Source organism: Mobula hypostoma, chromosome 10, assembly GCF_963921235.1.
Source record: "Mobula hypostoma chromosome 10, sMobHyp1.1, whole genome shotgun sequence".
Lineage (NCBI taxonomy): Eukaryota > Metazoa > Chordata > Chondrichthyes > Myliobatiformes > Myliobatidae > Mobula > Mobula hypostoma.
This window is the reverse complement of record NC_086106.1, coordinates 116494375-116512932: the sequence shown is the minus strand read 5'-3', so window position 1 is coordinate 116512932 and position 18558 is coordinate 116494375. Positions and strand designations below refer to the sequence as shown.

Sequence of the window (18558 nt, the reverse complement as noted above, 5' to 3'; positions counted from 1 at the left end):
CAATCTCGGATAGCCTTTCCCTGAGTAGGCACAAGCAAAAGCTGCTCTAAAGAGCCATCTCGTAGGCATTCAACAAACTCCCTCTCTTGTGATCTGACACCAACCTGGTTTTCCCAATCCCCTTGAATATTGAAGTCCCCCATTATAATTGAGTCATTACCCTTATTACATGTCTTTTCCACCTCCTTTTGCAATCTCAAAACTACAACTTGGCTACTATTTGGAGGCCTATATATGATTCCCATATGTTTTTCTCACCCTTACAGTTTCCTAATTCCATCCACAAAGATTCGACCTTCTCTGACCCCATGTCACCTCTTTCTAAAGATGGAATTCCATCTCTTACCAACAGAGCCACAGAAGTTAACCAACTGAAGTTAACTCCCAACCATGGCCTTCTTTCAGCCATGACTCTGTGATGCCCACAACGTCATACCGACCAATCTCTAATTGCACCATGAGTTCATCCATCTTATTCCGAATGCCATGTGCATTCAAATATAGCACCTTCAGTCCTGCTTTCTTCACCTTTTTGAATTTTGCCTATGTGATACAATTTAACGCTCTGTATTTTTACCCAGTCATTGGCTTGTCCTACCCTGCGTTCCCTACATTCCTGTCACATCCATCATCTATTTGTAAATCTGCTGTCTCATCCTCAGTTCTATCATCCTGTTTCCCATCTCCCCGCCATATTAGTTTAAACCACTCCCAAAAGCTCTAGCAAACTTGTCCGCAAGAATATTAGTTCCCCTCGGATTCAAGTGCAACCCATCCCTTTCGAACAGGTCACACCTGCCCCAGAAGAGGTCCCAGTTATCTGGAAATCTGAATTCCTGCCCCCTGCTTCAATTCTTCATCCATGCAATTATCTACCACCTCATTCTATTCTTATCCTCACTGTCACATGGCACAAGCAGAAATCCTGAGATTATTACCTTTGAGGTCCTGCTTCTCAGCTTCCTTCCTAACTCCAGTATTCTTTTTTCAGGACCTTCTCCCTTTTCCTGTCTATGTTGTTGGTACCAATATGTACCATGACTTCTGGCTGCTCACCCTCCCTTTTCAGAATATTGTGGATGTATTCAGAAGCATTGCAGACCCTGGCACCTGGTAGGCAAACTACTACTGTGTTTTCTTTTTGTGTCCACAGAATCGCCTATCTGTCCCCCTGACTATAGAGACCCCTATTACTTCTGCCATCCTTTTCCATTCCCTACCCTTCTGAGCCACAGGGCCAGACTCAGTGCCAGAGGCACGGCCACTGTTGCTTCCCCCAGCTAGGTACCACTCCAACAGTACTCAAAACTGAGTACTTACTGTTGAGGAGGACGGAATATGGGTGTTCTTCACTATCTGATGTTCTCCCTTCCCTCTCCTGACAGTCACCCATTTATCTGCCTCCTGTAGCCTTGGGGTGACTACCTCCCTGTAGCTCCTGTCTATCACTACCTCACTTTCCCTAACAAGCCGAAGGTCATCGAGCTGCGGCTCCAGTTCCCTAACTAAGTCTCTAAGGAGTTAAATAAGAAATAAGGAATGAAATTACCTACTTACCTTGCCTCTGTTTGTTCTTGCTGAAGCCTTGTTGAGCCAAAACCAAAACCTTTCTACTCTGACTCAGGCTATTCTGATAATGACTGCTCCCACAATGACTGCTCTGCTAGACTACACCTTTTATAAAGTCTCTCAATTATATAAAATAATTCAAGTACTACAGAAAGCATATCAAATGCTTGTTTTTTTGAAATTGCTTTTATTCATAAGGACTGGTGAGGATTGGTGGCCCACAATTATTTAGGTTATTTGCGATCGGAAGTGACTCTTGCATCTTGTTGAATCTGATGCTTTTGCGATCCAAAGTCAAGAATGAGGCATATAATTTGTTCTGAAGAAATTTTATTGAGTGTTACAATAACAAAGAATGAACAAAGGAAGAGGAGCTGAGAGAACAAAGACAACGGAAAAAGCAGTCGTGGTCGTCTCAGACGAGAAATAACAGAAATTCCACTGATAACAATCAGCCTATGAAATAGCCAGATTCTGAAAATCTGCTTCTGAGAAACTTCTAGAAGAATGCAGAAGCAACTATACTTTGATTCATTGAATAATTACATGTAGATACACATAGAAAAGTTAAGCTACAAAAAAAATAACAATTATACGTCCCAATTCAACATGCTGCCTACTGTGGATAAGAATTCTGATGAGATTGTGAATTCACACCTGTAATATGCACCAGTTCAGAATTACTTTAGTTAGAAGCAGATCAAAAGCAAAATAGTGGCATTAACATTGGCAAGCTGGAACTCAACTGGTAACAATTAGCCTACTTATACTGGTAAACGATGGCAAGGAGAAAGTGAGTCAAAAAATGAGAAACTGCAGTTGCTGGATGTAGAAATGAAACAGAAAATAACAAAAAATGGCAAAATTGTAAACAGTTTCAGATGCTGCCTGGCTTGCTCAGCAGTTCTAGCATTTTCTATTTTTATGGGAGTAAGCATGATTGTACAGTTTCCAAGCTGTATGGGCGGTGCAGTCATTACATTATATGTCCTTCTGTCTCCTGGGTGCTTTCATGTGCAGTGTCCATTTGACCTTTTCCTCACATTTCTACATTATTTTAGAGGATCCTGTCCTGTCACCAGCATGTAAGTGTCATTACAAAGAAGGCACGGCAGCACCTCTACTTTCTTCTAATTCAACATGTCATCTAAAACTTTTGACAATTTCTATAGATGCACAGTGGAGCGTAGCCTGACTGGTTGCATCATAGCCTGGTATGGAAGCAACAATGCTCAATAACAGAAAAGCCAACAAAAAGTATTGGATATAGCCCAGTCCAAGACAGGGAAAGTCCTCTTCACCACTAAGCACATCTACAAAGACCTCTGCCACAAGATATTTAATCTATCGTCAAGGGCCCCCATCATCCAGAACAGTTATTACCCTTCAACCATCAGGTTCCTGAACTAGTGTGGATAACTTCACTCACCTCGACACCGACCCGATTCCATAACCTGTGGACTCATTTTCAATGACTCTACAATTCACGTTCCCCAGTATTTATCTATTTATTGATTGATTAATTAATCATTGTTATTATATTTTCACATTTGCACAGCTTTGCCTTTTGCACATCTGTTGTTTGTCAATATCAGTGTGTAGATTGTACTGTATTTCATTGTTTTACTGTGAATACCTGCAAGAAAATGAATCTCAGGGTTGTATATAGTGACATACCTTGTTAATAATTTTACTTTGAACTTCTTGACCTTTGATTACAAAAAAACTTTCACTAAAAAGGAGGTCTTTCAGCCTGTGAAGAACAATACAATTAATCCTACTAGCTGCACTACCCCACACCCCTGGAATTTTTTTTTCCCCAAGTAGAAATTCATTTATCATGGAAAAGGATGATATTGTCATTGGTGTGAAAGAAATGGGATTTGTTGGGCAGAGGTTAATAAAGGATCAATAACAGTGGTAGGACTAGTACATAAACCAATTAATGGTATGAAGAAGATAAAGGAAGAAATATGCAAAAGAGTTAAGCAAATGAGTGAAAAAAACTGAATAATCATGGAAGATTTCAAACAGCCAGGAATTAACTGGTCTGAAGTAGGGTAAGGAGATAAGGGATGGAATTCCTTGAAAGACTACTTTATGGCCCAGTATGTAGGAGGCTTAATAAGGGAGGATAAGCTACTGGTTATGAAAATTGTGAATGAACCGGAGCAGATGAAGGAATTAGGGAAATCATGGGAGGGAGCAGCATAGACAGCCAGTGGTAGGAAGGAAAATCTGTGAATCCTGCAAAGGAAGAAAACCAAAAAATCTCAAGAAGCTAAAGATATGATGAGTAGACTCTCTCATGTTTGTAATATGTACCAGCTCAGAATCTCCTCCTACAGCAGCAGAAGGGTGGAAGTAATCATGAGGAGAGGAAAGAAGCTTGAAAAACTTGAGCAACAAATAATCCGCTGGAAGAGCTCAGCAGTATCGATGGGAGGAAAGGAATTGTGACATTTTGGGTCGAAACTCTGCATTAGGACGTTGTAAAAGAACCTGAGCCTGGGGGAGGGGATCTTGATGGAACTTTGCAAGAAAGTGAGAGAGTGTAGCTAGATGGAGGAAATATTTATTAATTTAATTTTATCTATTAATGATGCAATGCAGAGAAGGCCCTTTGAGCCAAGCTGCCCCAAAAACCCCACAACCCCAGTTAACCCTAACCTAATCACAGGATAATTTACAATGACCACTTAACCTGCCTGGTTCATCTTTGGACTGTGGGAGGAAACAAGAGCACCAGTGAAAAATCCCGCGGGGAGGACGTACAGAGATTCCTTGCAGAATGGCGCCAGAAATGAATCTGGACTTCAGAACACCCTGAGCTATAATAGCGTCGCGCTAACTGCTACACTACCGTGGCATCCATATTAAGAACTGGGAATTTAGGCAAATGAGTAAAAAGGAGAGAGATATTATTGGTTGAGAGAAAGGGAATAAAGAAGGGTTGGGGAATTAGTTGTAAAGTTATAGAGCATTACAACACAGAAACAGGCCCTTCAGCCCATCTAGTCCATGCTAAACTATTATGCCTAGTCCCATCGACTTACCCATAGTCCTCCATACCCCTCCCATCCATGTACCTATCCAAATTTCTCTTTAATGTTGAAATTGACTCTTTGTTCATCAATTCTGCTGGCAGCTCATTCCACACTCTCACCACCCTCTGAGTGAAGAAGTTCCCCCTCATGTTCCACTTAAACATTTCACCTTTTACCCTTAACTTAGTTCTAGTCTCACCCTACCTCAGTGGAAAATGCCTGTTTACACTTAACCTATCTATACCCCTAATAACTGAGTAAAGGAAGTGTGAGCTTGAGTTGAGAGCATTAGAGGGACAAAATATTGCCAACTTGTACTGGGGAAAGAAGATTCTTTGATCAAGCATTTCGTAAGAGTGAGGATACAGGCAACATGATTTTGAATGAGAGGTAAATTACAACATTCTCCCATGAGTTTGTGGGTTTCCTCCGAGTGCTCCGGTTTCCTCCCACAGTCCAGCTCTCTGATTAACTGGTCATCATAAATTGACCCATGATTAGTGTTAAATTTGGGGTTGCTGGGTGGCGGGGCTCAAAGGGCTGTATCTCAATCGATCGATAGATAGACAGACAAATAAATAATGTGGAAAGCTTGGCAGAAGAGAGGAAAGCATGAAAGTGGAGCTAACAAAATAAAGATGATAAAGATTAGCTCTATTTGTTGCACATGCATCAAAACATACAGTGGAATGTGTCATTATTGTCAATGGCCAACACGGTCCGAAGATATGCCAGGAGGGGGGCATCGTGCTAGTGTCGCCTTGCTTGTGACACCAACATAGCACGCCTGTGTTTACTCATGCTAACTTGTACATCTTTGGAATGTGGGAGGAAACGGGAGCATCCGAAGAAAGCTCATGCAGTCATGAGGAGGACATACAAACTCCTTACAGGCAGTAGTGGGAACAGAACAGGGGTCACTGACACTGCAAAATGCTACGCTAACTGCTACGCTACCACGCGGTGGGCAGACGGGGCTGAGTATTTCTTGTAAAATAACATTTAAATGAATTTGGTTGCAATAAAAGTGAACCCTTCTAAAAGTGATTTATTTAGTGATACAGCGCAGTCTCGGTCCTTCTTGCCCTTTGAGCCCAGCCTCCCCAGCAACCCTAGACAACTTTGATTAACCCCTACTTAATCATGGTTCAATTTACAGTGACAATTTAACCTATCCAGTACGTCTTTGGACTGTAAGAGGAAACCGGAGAACCCAGGGAACACCAACGCATTACACAGGGAGGTTGTACAGATTCCTTGGAGAACAGCACCAGAACTGAACTCCGCACTCCGAACTCCGGGATGCCCTGAGCTGTGATCGCATCATGCTAACTGCTATGGTACCGTGGCGACCACTTTGTTGCACTTTGGGACGACAAACCAAGGTAGGATTTACGCAGTGAGTGGTAGGGCACTGAGGAGCATGTTCAAACAGAGGAATCTGGGAATACAGATCCATAATTCCATGAAAGTGGCATCGCAGGTAGATAGGGTCATAAAGAGAGATTTTGGCACATTGGCCTTCACAAATCAAAGTATTGAGTACGGGAGCAGGAATGTTATGTTGAAGTTGTATAAGACGTTGTTGTATAGGGTCCATAGGGTTTTCATGTCAAGATATGGAAGTAGATTACCAGGCCTTTATTCTGCACAGATACTGCTGCTGCCCAGGTTGGGACCTGGCCGGATTTGAACTCAGGACTGTCTGCCTTGAAGTCCAGTGCTGATGCCACTACACCACCAGCCAGCCCGTATAAGATGTTGGTGAGGCTTAATTTGGAGTATTGTTTGCAGTTCTTGTCACCTACCTACTGGAAAGATATAAGGAAGATTGAAAGACTGCAAAGACAATTTACAAGGATGTTCCCAGGACTTGAGGAACTGAGTTATAGGGAAAGGTTGAATAGGTGAGGACTTTATTCTCTAGAGTGGGGGGGGGGGTGCAATTTGATAGATGTGTGCAAATTATGAGAGGTGGAGATAGGATAAATGCAAGCAAGCTTTTTCCACTGAGCTTGGGTGAGACTAGAACTAGAGGTCATGGGTTAAGGGTGAAAGGTGAAAAGTTTAAGGGAAACCAGAGGGGGAAGTTCTTCACTCAGAGGATGGTGAGAGTGTGTAATGAGTGCAAGAGGTGAATCTTGGTTTGATTTTAACATTTAAGAGAAATTTGGATAGCCACATAGATGGGAGGGTTATTGAAGACTATGGTCTGGGTGCAAGTCAATAAGGCTTGGCAGATTAATAGTTTGGGACAGACTGGATGGGCCAAAGGCCCCGTTTCTACTGTAGTGTTTTATGACTCTATCTTAAAACCTGTAATTGACAGCAGCTGTGAAGAGCATACATACAGTGTGCAGTTAAACGAAGAAATCCAGAAAGTCGTTCATTTTGATACACTCTTATGGGAAAATTGCTTGAAAATATGACACACTTTTGCATTGAGGCTATGCAAATTTTTAATAACATAGTAAGCCATCACTTCTGCTTGGCAATTCTGGCCCTAAAAAAAGTAATTTTATACATGTGGATTGTAATTTCCTCAGATATAATTTCAAAATATAACAGATTTTACAATAATTATTTATTGCTCTCTGTGAAATTTCAACCTCTAAAATGACGAGTTTGTGCCATGCTTTATTTTGTGCTAAGTCCTAACTTTTAAAGAACTTGTTAGACATTGTACTTTTTACTTCCTTATTTGTTGTCTGTGAGAATGCCTCAACACGATTGGTTGTTCAGTAAGTTTGTGGCACTTGGAAGATGGATGGCCATGAGTAACACACACAAGAGACAGAGGGGTGAGGAACAAATGTTCTGCTGTTTATTTTACTTGTAAGTCATCTACCCAGAATGTCCTCTCGCATTATGTTCAGTACATAACACACAGGGACGCTCGACAGCAACCTGTAAGGGTCAAAATATGTATGAATACATAACAGACATCTTCAATATTTCTGGACACCAGGGATTTTCCTGAACTCTTCAAAACAGCAGACATTGGAAATGGGGACATTATAATCAATGGATCTTTGTAGGCAGCTTTCTTCAAGTCATTACTTCACCACAAACCAGAAAATCCAAATTAATATGTACCGAGCAATTCAAATGTCACAAGCCGACTTAAATGCAAGTACAGTTAATTTATGGTTGATTATTATTATTTTCTCTATCAAAATGAAACTTTGCCAGATCACTGTGACATTTTCATATTTTTTCAAGGAGCTGAATTATTTTTCTTCACATATCAATTGGTGTTGCTGATATGATTTAAAATCATTTCCATTTCAAGACTCGGGGATTTCTTTGGAGGGATGGAGGGAAAGACGGCTGCTAATGTACCAGAATGCATTCTCTATTATTTCTATAATTTAGCGTCTATTTAGTGTTCTGATTTGTGTTGTCTTTCACCAGTATAGCTCTTATTTCATGACTAAACCTTCATCCAAACTCCAGTGTGCACTCTCAAAATATTAATTTGGTTTTCCCCGCACACAACTCATCCCCTGTTTTACCTCTAATGTAAACACAGGGGATTCTGCAGATGCTGGAAATCCACAGTAACACACACACACACACACACACATATAATGCAGGAGGAACTTGGCAGGTCAGGCAGCATCCACGGAGAGGAATAACGATTCAACATAGATGCTGCTTGACCTGCTGCATACCCCCTAGCATTTTGTGTGTGTTATACTGTTCTACCTCTAAATGGTCGGGCCACTATTAAAGGATTGGACAAGATAGAGGCAGGAAATATGTTCCAGCTGCTGGGAGAGTCCAGTACCAGAGAGCATGGTTTAAGAATAAGGGGTAGGTCATTTAGGACAGAGTTGAGGAGGAACTTCTTCTCCCAGTGAGTTGTGGAGGTGTGGAATGCTCTGCTTCAGAAGGCAGTGGTGGCCAATTCTCTGGATGCTTTCAAGAAGGAGCTAGATAGGTATCGTATGGATAGGGGAATCAAGGGTTATGGGGACAAGGCGGGAACCGGGTATTGATAGTAGATGATCAGCCATGATCTCAGTATGGTGGTGCAGGCTCGAAGGGCCGAATGGTCTACTTCTGCACCTATTGTCTATTGTCTATTGTCTATTCCCAAAGGAAATCTATGTTGAAATTGCAGAAATTAGTTTCCTGTTGAGACCAAACAATCATCAGGGATAGGAGATTTCCATCCCTTAGTCGACTTGTGTCAAAATCCAGCCCTAAAGATAAAAGGGTTCAATGAAGGGAATCCTTGGATTGCTCCAAAAATCGCTGGTCTCCATAAAACTAAGAAGGTCCCTGCGGTTGATTACTAATTTACATTGAGCTAGAACCTGTTTTTGATTAACAGAAATACAATCAATCAAATATTTAAAATGGACAATTGATATAGCCTAGTTGATATCTTAAGAAGAACTTTCCAAACTCGGTGCTCTTCAATTGGTTAAACAACAATGTGCTTTTTACTTCCTCATTTGTTGTCTGTGAGTTATTCAATGTGACCGGTTGCTCAGTGAGCTTGCCGACTTCACTGTTGCATGACACCGGGGATCCCATGGAACTCCTCACAGAAGCATATATTAGAAATGAGGAAATCAAAATTGTGTGTGCGTTGCTTTGGATTTCCAGCACCTGCAGATTCTCTTGTGTTTGTGAAATCAAAGCTACTACTATTGGAAGGTGCTTCTCCTGTAGTATTGCATTTATATCATTCATTTACCAATATGTGATTTGTTTTGGCAGCTGTCCCAGTCTTTTTAAACAGATCCACAGGTTAGGGTCCTCCAGAATCGTAGACCTCCATACCCCTGCCATCCATGTACCTATCCAAGTTTCTCTTAAATGTTGAAATCCAACCTGCATCCACCATTTGCATTGGCAGTTCAGTCCACACTCTCACCACCCTTTGAGTGAAGACGTTCCTGCTCATATTCCCTTTAAACATTTCACCTTTCACCCTTAACCCATGACCTTTAGTTCTGCTGTCACCAAACCTCAGTGGAAAGAGCTTGTGTGTACTTACCCTATCTATCATTATCATTATCATTGTGTGTCGTGTTGGATGACATGGATCATCATGGTCTTGACCATGATTGTGGTTGGCAATTTTTTCTACAGAAGTGGCTTGCCATTGCCTTCTTCAGGGCAGTGTCTTTACAAATCGGTCACCCCAGTCATTAATAATACTCTTCAGAGATTGTCCGCCTTGCATCAGTAACTAGGACTTGTGATATGTACTGCTGTTCATAAGACCATCCACCGCCTGCTCCCATGGTGTCACGTGACCCTGATCGGAGATTAAGCAGGCGTGACACCTTGGCCAAGGATGATCTGCAGGCTAGCAGAGGGAAGTGCCTCTATCATTGATACGGGTATCTTATAACCCAGAGACTCACTTTGAAGGGCTCTTACAACTCATATTCTCAGTATTTTTATTTCACAGTTTGTCTTCTTTTGCATTTTAGTTGCAGCCTGTTTATGTAAAATTCTGTGTATGTTTTCCTCTATATGCCTGCAAGAAAATGAATCCCAAGATAGTACTGTATGTGGTAATATATATATAGGTTGAGCATTATCGAGCTGTCCTCCACTCCAGGTGTGATTTTCCTGGCACTCTTTTTAATTCCACTTCCCATTCCCATTCCAACATGTTGGGCCAGGGCCTCCACTACTGCCATGATGAAGCCACTCTCAGATTAGAGCAGCAACACTTCATGTTCTGTCTGGGCCGCCACCAACCTGACGGCATGAATATTGATTTCTCAGACTCCTGGTAATTTCTGCCCCCCTCCTCTTTCTCCTCATCTGCCCATCACCTCCGTCTGCTGCCCGGCCTCCTTCCCTTTCTCCAATGATTCATTTCCTTCTCCTGTCAGATTCCTGCTTCTTCACCCCTTCACCCCTTTCACCTATCACCTCCCAGCTTCTCACTTTATTCCCCTTGCCCCACCACCCACCTGCCCCTCATCTGGTTTCACCTACCACCTGCCAGTTTGTAATCTTACCCTTCCACAACCCCCCCACCCCCACATCTTCTTATTCTGGCTTCTTCCCCTTCCCTTTTCAGTCCTGAGAAAGGGCCTCAGCTTAAAATGTCGACTATTTATTCCTCCCATAGAAACTGCCTGGCTTGCTGAATTGGACCATAAGATACAGGAGCAGGAGTAGGCCATTTGGCCCAACAAGTCTGTTCTGCCATTTCATCATGGCTGATCCATTTCTCTCTCAGTCCAATCTCTTGCCTTCTCTCCATAACCTTTCATACCCTGACTAATCAAGAATCTATCAACCTCTGCCTTAAATATACCCAAAGACGACTTCCACAGCCGAATTCCACAGATACACCACTCTCTGGCTAGAGAAATTCCTAGTCATTTCTGTTCTAAATGGATATCCCTCTAATCTGAGGCTGTGTCCTCTGGTCAGAGATTCCCTTAAGATCTTGGGGTCTCAAGTAAGTGATAGGCAATTTAGTACTAATATGAATTAAACAATTTATACTGTTCATCCTGTATGGGATTTGCAAGGCTTCTGACCACAAGACCCTACAAAGGATTGTGAACCAATCACAAACAAAGGAAAATCTGCAGATGCTGGAAACATTTCTCTGACATTAAATTTGACCTTTGAACCTTTGAAATCCAAGCAACAGATACAAAATGCTGGAGGAGCTCAGCAGGTCAGGCAGCATCAATGGTAAAAGTACGGTTGATGTTTTGGGCTGAAACCCTTCAGCAGGGCTGGAGAAAAGAGCTAGGAAGTCGATTTAAAACGTGGGGGAGGGGAGAGAGAGACACACAAGGTGATAGGTGAAACTTGGAGGGGAAGGATGAAGTAAAGAGCTGGGAAGTTGATTGGTGAAAGAGACAGAAGGCCATGGAAGAAAGAAAAGGGGGTAGGGAGGCACAGCCCATAATTCTTCGAAACTTCTGCCACCTCCAAAGGGATCCCACCAACAAGCACATCTTCACCCCCCCGCCCCCCCGCTTTCTGCTTTCCGCAGGAATCGCTCCCTACGCAGCTCCCTTGTCCATTCGTCCCTTCCCACTGATCACCCTCCAGACACTTATCCTTGCAAGTGGAGCAAGTGCTACACCTGCCCCTACACCTTCTCCCCCTCTACCATTCAGGGCTCTAAACAGTCCTTCCAGGTGAGGTGATACTTCACTTGAGTCTGTTGGGGTCATGTACTGTTTTTGGTGCTCCCAGTGTGGCCTCCTGTATATCGGTGCAACTCAATGTAGATTGGGAGACCGCTTCACTGAGCACCTACACTCTGTCCATCAGCAAAAGCGGGATCTCCCAGTGGCCATCCATTTGAATTCCACTTCCCATTTCCACTCCAATATATCAATCCATGGCCTCCTCTACTGGCGTGATGAGGCCACACTCAAGTTGGAGGAACAACACCTTATATTCCATTTGGATAGCCTCCAACCTGATGACATGGACATCAATTTCTCAAATTTCTGGTAAACACTCCCCTCCCCCTTCACCATTTCTCATCCCCTTTTCCTTTCCTCACCTTATCTTCTGGCCCATCCATCACCTCCCTCTGGTGCTCCTTCCCTCCTTTTCTTTCTTCCATGGCCTTCTGTCTGTTTCACGAATCAATCTCCCAGCTCTTTACTTCATCCTTCCCCTCCAGGTTTCACCTATCACCCTGTGTTTCTCTCTTCCCTCCCTCCAACATTTAAAATCTACTCCCTAAAGTTTTTCTCCTGTCCTGCTGAAGGGCCTCGGCCTGAAATGTCGACTGTACTCTTTTCCATAGATGCTGCCCGGCCTGCTGAGTTCCTCCAGCGTTTTGTGTGCGTTGAAAGGGTTGTGTGGCTGCTGAGAGGAGCAGTGGGGTTCTCTTCCACTCATTCCAGATATTATCAGGAGCACTGCGTACACAGGGCCCTTAGCATTGTCAAGCATCCCTCCCGTGAGTCCACCAATATCTTTGACCCCCTACCATCAGGCAGGAAGAACCATAGCATTAGGACAAGGGGGTGAGAAAGAGCTTCTTTCCCCAGACATGAGACCACTGACCTGCCTCCAGGTCTCATCACTTACGAAACACCGGTAGCTATACTGCTTACTTTTGACTTGTTTCTTAAATGCACTTTAGGTTAAATGTCAATCAAATGGAAAATATTTTATTATTTGTTAATTTATTTGTGGTGATATTACTTTATGTGTTGTGTGTGAGTTATATGTCCCGTGTTGTGCACCTTGGTTTGAAGGACCATTATTTCATTGGGGGTGTACACGTGTATGGTTGAATGATAATAAACTTGAACTTTAACTTGATATGATGAAACCAAATACCAAAGCTAACTTGTAAACAGCTAGGTCCACAAAGTGATAAAGAGCTTCTTTTAAAATTTTATTTTGATTTAATTTGTTTTGGTGGACAATTAAAAGAAGAATGTTTGCATGTTTCCATTCCACATATTTACCTCAAAATGCCAAAGGATCTTTTACATACAAATCAATTATACCAATAACACTCTGTCCAAAAGACTGCATCTGCAATTAGCAATTAAAATGCAGCCCCCACTTAGCATCACATCAGTGTTGTCTACTGAAACTCGAGTCCACATCTTTGGTTTCCTGTTTTAGATACAAACTCCAGAGAAATAGTCCCATATCTTTTAACCCTTCTGAGTCAGGTCAGAGCATGGATAACTTCACTCACCCCCACAATCTATTGACTATAGCGTTTCAAGAACTCCAGCTCATGTTTTTGGTTCTATTTGTTGATTGATTGATTAATTAATTAATTATGTTTGCACACTTTGTCCTTTGCACATTGGTTGTCAGTCCTTGTGTGTAGATTTTCTCTAATTCTATTGTATTTACCTGTTCTACCGTGATTGCCTGTAATACAATTAATCTCAAGGTAGTATATGGTGACACATCCGTACTTTGATAATAAATTTACTTTGGACTTTGAACTATGTTTAATTTCAAATAGTTCTTGTTAAAAACGGAGCATAGCAGTATACAGAAAGCTGGTATGTTCTCGTACGTTGAAGTATTTACTTTATTGTCGCCAAACAATTGATATTAGAGCGTACAATCATCACAGCAATATTTGATACTGCGCTTCGCGCTTCCTGGATTACAAATCGATAGTAAATATTAAAAATTTACGTTTGTAAATTATAAATCACAAATAGAAAATAGAAAAGGGCAAGTAAGGTAGTGCAAAAAAAAACCGAGAGGCAGGTCCGGATATTTGGAGGGTACGGCCCAGATCCGGGTCAGGATCCGTTCAGCAGTCTTATCACAGCTGGAAAGAAGCTGTTCCCAAATCTGGCCGTACGAGTCTTCAAGCTCCTAAGCCTTCTCCCAGAGGGAAGAGGGACGAGGGACGGAAAGTGTGTTGGCTGGGTGGGTCGTGTCCTTGATTATCCTGGCAGCACTGCCCCGACAGTATTTCATGAAGTACTGTAACTGCAGTATCGATACAGGCTTCTGACCCGAAACTTTGACCATCCCTCCACTGTCACAGATGCTGCTCGATCTGCTGAGTTCCTCCAGCAATTTTTAAAAAATACGCAGGTTTTCAGCATTGTAGTGTCTTCTAAAGTGATTCTATGCGCGTGAAGTCTTTTTGAGTGTTGTGAAAGATGCTAAATAAATTTCGCTCTTTAGATAAGGTTTGCGGACACGATACTGTATTGGAAACCATGGCTGTGATACCAGCGGTGATGTTGCAAGAGGCCGCTTCAGTTTTGAGCAGCGCGCACAGTTCACAACCCAAAGCAGCAGGGTGCGATCCCACAATGCTCTGCGGCTCGTGGTCCAACATGGCGGCAGGAGAATAGGTCCTATTCGGATAACGGGCCGGCGGCGAAAGGGGAAGGATGCCGAAGGTGGTGTCTCGCAGCGTGGTGTGCTCCGACACCCGGGACCGCGAGGAGTACGACGATGGCGAGAAGCCGTTGCATGTTTATTACTGTCTGTGTGGACAGATGGTGCTGGTCCTTGGTAAGTACGTGCTGGAGTCCGTGTAGGCCCCGAAGCCTCGGCCTCGAGTATTGCGTTGGGACGGCTGAGCATGGCGGGCGGTGAGAATATACCGTTCATAAGATTGCGGCTTTTGCTGTTAATATGATACGCTAAATGTCGTGTAAGTGAGGACACAAGAGACTGTAGATGCTGGAATCTGGGGCAGCGAACAATTTGCTGGAGGGACTCAGAGGGTCAGACAGCATCTTTGTGTGTGGTGTTGTGGGATTTGCAAATGGTTTATTATTGTCACATGTACCGAGGTAGAGTGAAAAACCTGCCTTGCATATGGTTCATACAGATCAAGTTACCACATTGAGGTAGGACAAGGCAGAATAAAATGTAACAGCTAGAGGGCAAAGGACAATATTGCAAAAAAGTGGTCAGTCCCAATGAACAGCCCTAATTCGAAACATTTGCCTCTGCAGATGCTGTCTGACCTATAGTTTGTTTTTTGCTGGGGATGCAATCTGTTTCATTAATTTAAAACAAATTGCGATCTGATGAGTTTGAAGGTAATTGCATTCACTTATGAGAAAGTATTATATTGATGGTTAGATGAGGAGAAAGAAAATCTGAGGACTGGCATGCAGAATGTATATGATTCCACAAATATACATGCCAGTATATGAGAAAAGGATTAAATAGAGAAACTGTTTGAAGGCCATTTTACTGGAAAATCTGGAAGAGTAATAGGTATCTTATTGAAACATAAGATTTTGAGTGGGTGTTTTATTTGGTGGGGGAGCCTAGATTGTAAGTTTGGCAGTGTGGGTGGGAATGAAAATGCAGCTTCTCCAATTTTACTGAAGTTGTTGCTATTGTTACCTTAGATTTTTCTCCCTCCACCACCAATATGGTTTGTGTTGCTAAAAGGCTAATTCTTTTATATTTTGAATTATTTTGCATCTCAGTTAGTACCTCTGCCTAATGTATTTACTGTTTTTAACTTGATGTATCACAATTCATCTGGGGTAATATTTATTTATTGAGATACAGTGTGGAATAATCCCTTCTGGCCCTTCGAACATGCTGCCTAGCAACCCTAGCCTAATCACGAGACAATTTACGATGACCAATTAACCTACCAAACAGTACGTCTTTGGACTGTGGGAGGGAACGGGAGCTCCCGGAGGGAACCCACGTGGTCACGGGGAGAACGTACAAACTCCTTACAGACAGCGGTGGGAACTGACCCAGGGTCGCTGGCACTATAAATCAGGTGCTCTCCACTATGCTACTCTTTATTGCAGTAAGTGTTATTTGTCACTTTTCACTATCCAAAGAAATTGGGATGAACCATTGAGAAGAGTTGAAATGATTTTCAGGGGCCACATTTTGTTTTTGATTGCACTGACTGAAGTTTGAACACACCTGTGAGAATTTTACGATTATTCCTATTTGTTTTTAAAGCATTTTGTCTGTGTTGCCTGGATTTCCAGCATCTGCAGATTTTCTCATGTTTCCGGTATACCACCATTGAGTTAAGTTTTAGATACAAATCTTAATGATAACTGTTGGGAGGCTTTCTGGTTGTGGACAAAATAGGAACTCAATTTAGTTTCTACACCTACTTGGCACGAAGGTAAATTGGATCTAATGCATTTTCAGTTAGATCAGCCTGTGGAAATTCCTTTTCTACGTAGATTAATCTGGCACAATTCACTGAGCAGTCCAGGACATGCTGACTGTGCTGTGTAATTTTCTTTCATTTGCTTGTTCAGATTGCCACTTGGAGAAACTGCCCATGAGACCACAGGATAGAGCCCGTGTTATCGATGCATCCAAACATGCTCATAAATTCTGTAATGTTGAGGAAGATGAGAGCATTTACCTGCGAAGGTAAGATAGAAGCATTCAAATGGTATTGGAGTTTGTCTCAGCTTTTAGTCAATCTATTCACTAACTCGTAAAGTACAGAATTACAGTTAAGATACAGTTATGGTTTCTCTTCTCAATTTTGAAGTTGAACTACTATATTAGGGCAGGGGTTCCCAATCTGGGGTCCACAGACCCTTTGCTTAATAGTATTGGTCCACGGCATGAAAGGTTGGAAACCTCTGTATTAGAGGTTTTAATGATGAAAAATGCATGATTGTGGGCAAGAGGTGGTAAGAAAAAGTTCTTGGATAACAGAATGAGTGAGGAAGAAAAAACCATGAAGAATAGCAATGCGTTTATTCAACATTTCCATATGATGTAACTTGACCTTTTCCAAATCCTTCTTATTAACTTAAAATATACAAATAGAGGAGCGGAGTTGACGACATTATTGAATGTATTCGATTTAAGATATTGGTCCACCCTTGTTCCGTTTGCTTTCTTTTTGGGTTTAGTATTTAGTTTTATTTTTTGGGAGGTTTTCTTTGCATTATTCTTTTCTTTTTATTTCTTTTTTCTTTGTGATTAACTATATTAAGAGTTTGGAAGTCTATTACACCTGTATTATTTGAAGTCTTTTTTGTACGTGTTTATCAACAATAAGTTAATTCCAATCTCTTTGTATCAATATTGTTATTCTGTTTATAATTTTGGAAGATTAAAAAAAAGAACAGCAGTGTGTAATTCAGCTGCAGGAGTAATGCTCACCTCATCAATTATGTTCATCGAGCGGAGTGGGATTCAATTTAAAAATTCACACATGAAATTCATTTCAATGATGTTAATTATTTAAAATGATCGTTGTTCTTTTTTTTCCCCATTTATAGGCCACAAGGGATAGAGAAGCAATTTAGAAAAAAATGTGGAAAGTAAGTACTTGCATTTATAACTTTACTGCATTAATTTATCTCCTGGAATTTTACATATAGACAGTCAAAACGAAATGTGATCATAGATTAAGCTGAGCTGAAAGTGCAGAAGAGTAATGGATGTGATCCTTTGTCATTAACTACTGCTTCGTTTGTGATGTTGTTGCTGCAGTTGCATGGTAGATAGAGTTAGGAACTTATAAAAATACTCAACTGTTCATGCAGTTCAACCATTCGTCTAGGGGAATGTAGTTCATTTTTCAGATTGATCTTCCATAAAAGCCAGGAAAAGTTAGAAATCAAACAAGTTTTAGGTTGAAGAGAAAGGGTGGATGAGCAGAAAGACAAAAGGGACCACGAGAGGTTGAACAATGCAGGCTGAAAAAAACAGTGAAGTCAGTGAATAACATTTTATTTTGAACTTATGTAATTTTTATTCATTTTTGAACGCTGTTGGTTTACTCTAATGCAGGGTTTCCCAACCTGGGGTCCATTGTCCCTCATTTGATAGTAGGGGTTCATGGCATAAAAAATGTTGGGAACCTCTGCTCTAATGCTATACCAATATTGTATCCTCTGTCTTTTTATTTTTAAACTGTAGTTCACAGTCAAATGTCAAATTTGAATTTATTGTCATGTTCAAGTACATGTCTGCATAGCTACACTGAGAAAGTTGCAGCAGCACGAGCACATGGAGAGCATCATATAAGTGGTATTCACAAGAGAAACAAATGATTTTTATCTTGAGCATAAATTTTACAAGAACACAATTGAACATCACATGAGAAGGCTAGTGATTAGTAGCATGACCAATGGATTCAGAAGGGATTTAATAAACAGTGAATGAAACATGTTGTTCAAGCTATGTTTGGGCAACATGACCATTTAAATGTTGTCTATCAATTCACTGAAGATGCTTTGGAGGAGAATGGCATTTTGGAGCAGTCAGTGTTGTCTGAGAGATTGCAGCACTGTATTGGATAATGGTTAAAATTGGGTGTTGGAATCACTTTTTATAATTAAACATTCACTATACAAAATGTAAAATGGTGTAAAATGTAAATTATAGAAGTTACGTGAGTTCAAATTTAGATATCATTCAACCATACATGAATACAGTCAAACAAAAGTGTTCCTCTGGGTCGAAGGTGTGAAATATACACAGCACATTCCGGATAGCAAAAATACAGCCATACAAA

At 41.5% G+C, this 18558-nt stretch overlaps 1 protein-coding gene across 1 annotated transcript in view; it reads left to right on the top strand.

Annotated features, from left to right (window-relative positions):
* Positions 1–14377: 14377 nt before the first annotated feature.
* The window catches only part of steep1 (STING1 ER exit protein 1), a 30380-nt gene continuing 26199 nt past the window's right edge, over positions 14378–18558 (top strand). Inside the window, exons 1-3 of the mRNA XM_063061443.1 lie at positions 14378–14588; positions 16334–16451; positions 17318–17359. Of these exons, the coding sequence (XP_062917513.1) occupies positions 14465–14588; positions 16334–16451; positions 17318–17359 (284 nt within the window). The 5' untranslated portion in view covers positions 14378–14464. The remainder of the gene's footprint in view (positions 14589–16333; positions 16452–17317; positions 17360–18558) is intronic.